The sequence below is a fragment of the Malaclemys terrapin genome, chromosome 13 (assembly GCF_027887155.1).
Source record: "Malaclemys terrapin pileata isolate rMalTer1 chromosome 13, rMalTer1.hap1, whole genome shotgun sequence".
NCBI classification, from domain to species: domain Eukaryota; kingdom Metazoa; phylum Chordata; order Testudines; family Emydidae; genus Malaclemys; species Malaclemys terrapin.
The window spans coordinates 16,075,976-16,081,975 of NC_071517.1; the positions used below are offsets into that span (position 1 = coordinate 16,075,976).

Below are 6,000 nucleotides of genomic sequence, written 5' to 3' on the forward strand. Positions count from 1 at the left end.
CACACTATCTGCGCTAGGAGCTCCCTCTTTGTGGCAAACGCTCACAGCTCTGCAAAACAGGCAGAACCTAGGATATTAATGTGCCCCCCTCTGCCCCCACCAGCCCATGGTGTCACACCATCTTCACCTATGCCAGAGCTTTGTTTAGACCTGCCAATGCCACAGCCCAGTTTCAGTGTAGGGCTTGGAAGAGTCCCAATTTTGTGGAACGGTCCTAGGCATAACATGGGACTGTGAGGCCAAGGGCCATCCAGGTGCATCAATCTGCTTCCTAGGCAGAACCAGCTGAGCACAGAACAGGGAGGGCCCTGTTGACCTACTCTGGGATGAGACCTAGCAACCAGGTCCTCCCCCTCCCAAGCACTCTGTACAGGAGAAAGGAAGGGAAAATCCACCGTCCAGTCACAGGTGGAGAAAAGGAGAAGGGATGGAGACGGGGGGGGGGGGGGGGAGGAGGCATGGAATGCAGGGACTGCAATAATAACCTTGTTGAGCTCCCTGCAAGCCCTAAATCCTACCCTGACTCATGCTGCATGAATTTTGGACTGTGATGGGAGCTGGAAGGGCAGAGCACCTCCAATCTACAATAGTCAGTAGTATCTTGCTGAATGTGCAAGACAGAAGCAGTAGGATAACCAGCACCTGATCCTGTGAGACGCGGAAAGCCATGGGAAATGAGGGCACACAGCACCTTTGTCCATCTTTTGTCAATATCTGTTTAACTCAGATGCATGAGAAATACCTGGGGGAACAAGAGGTCTCTGCTAAAGAGTCAAACCCTTAAACCCTTCGATGAAGGACTGAGAAAGGTCATAATCCACACTGAGGCCCTCCAGTGAATCCTCTCACAAAAGCATGGACTTAAACATGTTTGAGATTTCTAAGAGGACGGCAAGCAGAAAAACTCACACATTTTCACCCTCCTCCCCAACCCTTCAGATCTTCTTTATCCATACTAAGGAAGCAAAGCAGACCCAACGCCCCCAATCGCCCTCCCCCATTTGAATATTACCTCCCTTTCATCACCACTCCACATACATTTAATTATCACTTGGCCAACCCTACACATTTAGCTCTATACATCTTCCTTCTGAGTCAGCTCCTCCAGGCCACGGGTCAGTTTTTTGTTCTTCTCCTGTCATAACCATACAGCTAAGGGTAGCATAAAATCCCTCCTTAACCTGTAAGGGGTTAAGAAGCTCAAACAACCTGGTTGGCACCTGACCAAAAGGACCAATAAGGGAAGAAGATACTTTCAAATCTGTGGGGGAAGGTTTTGTTTGTGGTCTCTTTGTTGTTCTCTCTCGGACAGAGAGGGACCAGGGCAGGAAAAAAAAATCTCCTAAAACCTTACCTGAGATAAGCATCTAAGGTTACAAAAATTGCAAGTAAAGCAAGAAAATGCGTTAGATTATCTTTTGTTTTAACTTGTGAATTTCCCCTATGCTCAGAGGGAGGTTTATTCCTGTTTTTTGTAACTCTAAAGTTGAGCCTAGAGGGGAATCCTCTGTGTTTTAAATCTTTTTATTACCCTGTAAAATTACCTTCCATCCTGATTTTACAGAGGTGCTTCTTTTACTTTTTTCTTTATAATAAAGTTCTTCTTTTAAGAACCTCATTGGTTTTTAAAGTCCTAGAAACCCAAGGGTCTGGTCTGTGCTCACTTGGTTAACCTATTGGTTGGTATATTATTCTCAAGCCTCCCCAGGAAAGGGGATGAAGGGACATGGGGGGATATTTGGGGGAAATAGGAACTCCAAGTGGTCCTTTTCCTGAATCTTGGCCTAAATCACTTGGTGGTGGCAGCAATACCGTCCAAGGACAAGGAAAGGATTTGTGCCTTGGGGAAGTTTTTAACCCAAGCTGGTAGAAATAAGCTTAGGGGTCTTTCATGCAGGTCCCCACATCTGTACCCCAGAGTTCAGAGTGGGGAGGGAACCCTGACATCTCCCAATTCCCCCTAGTTTGTAACTGTCCTTCTGGTACTAAGGAACCCAAAGTGACCCCACTATCCCAGATGTGGTTGTACTACTGCTGCCTAGGGAGGGAATATTACACTGCCCTGTTCCATGACACCTTTGTCCTTTCTATGGTCACATCATACTGATTGGTCCAGGCTGCACTGCCAGTGAATCCCATGAGTTGGAATGTGGAGAGGCTGCTCTAAGAAGAACAAGTTATTCCTTGTGCCCCCAAAAGAGCCCACTTTTCTCCCCTCTTTTTACTGCCCCCGTCCCGATTTTCGATTGCAGTACAGATGCTCCCCTTCCAGTGGGGAAAATCCCCAGGGCTTTCCCCTAATGAGCCTATGCAACATGCTGGTATCCTTGATCTTAGAACAGAACCACGGGGTCCTCTGGCACACCACTTCAGCTCCTTAGCCAGCCTCCCGCCTCCTGGAGTGGCAAGAATTAACTTGGCAACACTACAACGCGTCCTGAGTGAGACTCTGAACTCAAACCGCTTTCAGGGAGCCCCAGGCTATAAGGGGGATAGCAGACATCCTGGAGATGATGCTATTTACCTACAAGAGGAAGGGTACAAACTACAGCATTTACATTATGCCTAGTAAGTCCAACAGAACAGCTATACGGTCTCAGGCAGCCCCCTGGGGTATCTGTGCCGTGGTAGATCTGCCACTAATGCACATGGAGTGGGGAAAGGATCCGAGGGCAGATGTAAGTCAGGGGACAGAGATGGGGGAAAATATTACTCCCTCGCTCGTAAACTGACAGCATCACATGGCACTAACTTCATCAGGCCAGAGCATATCTGGCAATACATCTGCCATGATTTCAATGTAACTCCTCCCTTCCCTCTCCCCCCAACTCCAATGGAAACTCTGTATGTGATCTGACCGCAGGGTATGACCCCTCAGAGAGACACAGGTCCAATTTCTTTGAACGCTATTGGAGTCCTGGAATAGAAAATGCCACTTGCACCGGGGCGGCAGAAATGGGGGTGCAGGTGGGGAGCAGGAACAGGGAAATATTGTGGAGGCAGCTGCCATGAGGCCCGGGAGCCGAGAAGCAGGTAGTGGGACCCATCGGGGCTGGAGTGAGTCAGGGAGCAGGTAGGAACCCCTGGGCTGGGACCCTCCTTCCCAGCTTAGAGCCAGCTGCCTGCCCCCACCTTGCCAAGTGTCAGTACCTCTCCTCACTCCCCCTCTTGTCCCTCTGCCCCCCATTTGCAGGAAGCTTTTCTCCCTCCCTTCCACTTTGCACCTCTTTAGTGTCCTTGTGACCAAGGACATCAAAGCATTTCACTACATTAAATTAAGCGCCCCAACTACCTGTGAAGTAGGTAAGTGAGATCATCTACAGGTTCTGGATGGGGAAACTGAGGCACAGAGCAGCCAAGGGATGGATTTTTAGAGGTGCTGAGAACCCAGTCCTACTGAAGTAAAGAGGAGCTGCAGGTTCTCAGCACTTTTGAAAGCATCAGATCCTTGAAAATTTGCTAGAGGTCACATAGGAAGACTGTAGCAGAGCTGGAAACAGAGCACAGAGATCCCACCTCTCAATGCATTAAACCGTTCTGCCCCTTAAAAGCATACAGCGCAACTGGAAATCAGGGCTGACAAGAGGGACAACAACTGTACTGGGGCTCCAAACTCAGGGCCCCCCCAAAAATGACTAACGGCTGTGTAAATAAAAAAATGGGAGGGGTGGAGCCCCAACAAACATGATGTACCGGGCCCCCAAACTTCTCTTGATGGGCCTGCTCCCAATTCAGGAGTAGCTCATTTGTCAGCAGTGTCTAACGGACGTCTACACAGATCACTGACAAAGGACAATAAAAGGTCACAAAGAAGAACATGGGCTCTACGTTCCCTAGCTTGAAGAGAAGATGAATGAAAACAAGAATACACCCTTTGTTAAAATTATGGCATGTGATAAATGAGCAACCCCCTGATCGTCCCCATCCAGCACTTTAATTAAACGAGTAGCAGCAATCAGGACTTTATTTCTCTTGCAACCTTAGAGGAATCAGTGCAGAGATGCTCTTGTAAAATTCATGCAACAAGTCACAGCTGTAATAAGAACTGCGTAACACCTAGTCATGGTTTTCCCTGTTATCCAGCCTTGAAAATACATGCCAGATCACAACCCCCATAACAACATGCAACGTAAATAACACTGGATGAAACATGTGAAAGATAATTGGAGACTGCCCTGGGGATTCAGAAAATATTTCCCTTCTTATAGTTTAGCTCTAATTCTAACACAGTGAGAGTCTTAAAAATTATTGATTTCTACATGAGAGACAAGGTGGGAGAGGTAATATCTTTTCTTGGCCCAACATCTGATGGTGAAAGAGAAGCTTTCTAGTTACGCGAGCTCTTCTTCAGGTCATGAGTTCCAAGTGTCTTTCAGACGCCCACAGACTTCTCAATGTCCTTCACTTTAGACCCTAACTTACCATCATTTAGCACAAATTTGGAGTCTTGTTGCTTATTATTGGAAATTATTTCTATCAAACTACAAAATAAATAAAATAATACCACCACGCACTAATACAGAACACAGGTCTGGTAATGAGTGCTATATAAGGAACTTAAAACAGAGCAATTATCTACTACTTTTCTTCCAAATGGCTCAGGACCCTTTATAAGGGTCGATATTAACCCAATTTTCTAGGTGGGGAAACTGAGGCATAAACGTGTAAAGTGAGTGACTTGCTCAAAGTTGAACAGCAAGTCAGTAGCAGAGGCAAGGCTATAGCATATATTTGCTGATTCTCAGATCTGGGCTCTCGCCACTGGACATGTTGCCTCCTCACAACTTAAAGAATGGAAAGATTTACCTTGGAGATGCCATTCTCATTAGCTTCTATCTTTTTCTTCATCTGCATCATTTGCCACATGTCAGCCACAGCAGATCCATTCGGAGAGCCACTCTTGGTCCTCTCCAGCAAGTCTGTTCCAGAAGGCAATTTTTCTAGGGCAGCCATTTGCTTCTCAAGACCTTGAACCTGTTCCCCTATTCCATGGACCTGAGACTTCACCCCATGCACCTGAGCCTCCACTCCATGCACTTGAGCCGCCATCCCAACCACCTTGGCCTCCACGCCATGCACCTGAGCCGCTACCCCAATGACCTTCTTCTCTAAGTCAGCATAGGGCAAGTCTTCTGACTCATCGCGCTTGCCCTTCTCCTCTTTCTCCTGCAGAGGCACAGGTTCCGGGGGCTTGGGTTTCTCCTCATGCATCTCGGCTTTGACATCCTGCAGGTTGAGTTGTTTAATGATGGCATGGAGCAAAGTGTGGAGGGCATTAAAATTGACCACCCCGATCTCCGGCGTCCCTATGGAGAGATCAGCCAATTCCAACAAGCTGATCAGAGCCATTGCCCCCCGACTTTAACTCCTGCCCGGTATCTGATGCCGTTACCTTCTCATTCAAATATAAAGCTATTTTCCTCCCCAAATAGATCTAATGACTTGAGCCCATGGGCTCAAATAAGTTTCTCTTCTTCACCTGGTGAGTTATTAAGCAAACAGTTAAAATCAATCCAGACGGCTCGATCTTCTTCCCACAAGCCCAGCTCAGCTGCACACTCCATCGAATAGCAATTTCCCGGGGAATTTTCCTTCCAGGGATTTTCCCCCCAGCCTTTTTTAAAAGTTATTTATTTATTGACTTAAATTTCCCTCGACCTGTCTAGGCCTGATCCTCTTGCCCCCCGCCCCCTCCCTCCTGGGCTAATGCCCCTGTCTCAGACACCTGCCGCTGCCATGCCTGACTATGGGCAGAAGCAGGGAGCAGGCTGCTGGCAGCCCAGCAGAGCCATCTCCACTGGGACACACCAACCCCTCTGGCTCGGACCCGCCCCTTTCGCCCTTCCATTGGCTACCGAACACACCGCCCCACCGCCGGATTGGCCACAGCGGCTGCCCATGTGCCTTTGTTTACATCAGCGGGTTCTGATAGCTACATTGTAGCGTCTGGAGTTGCTAGGCAGGGACGCAGCGCCCCCTAGACGTTCTGTGGCTCATTGC

At 48.1% G+C, this 6,000-nt stretch overlaps 1 protein-coding gene across 1 annotated transcript in view; it reads right to left on the minus strand.

The window, feature by feature from the left end:
• QRICH2 (glutamine rich 2) overlaps positions 1-5,667 on the minus strand; it is a 58,117-nt gene extending 52,450 nt beyond the window's left edge. Inside the window, exon 1 of the mRNA XM_054046660.1 lies at positions 4,807-5,667. Within this exon, the coding sequence (XP_053902635.1) occupies positions 4,807-5,349 (543 nt within the window). The 5' untranslated portion in view covers positions 5,350-5,667. The remainder of the gene's footprint in view (positions 1-4,806) is intronic.
• Between the last annotated feature and the right edge of the window lie 333 nt (positions 5,668-6,000).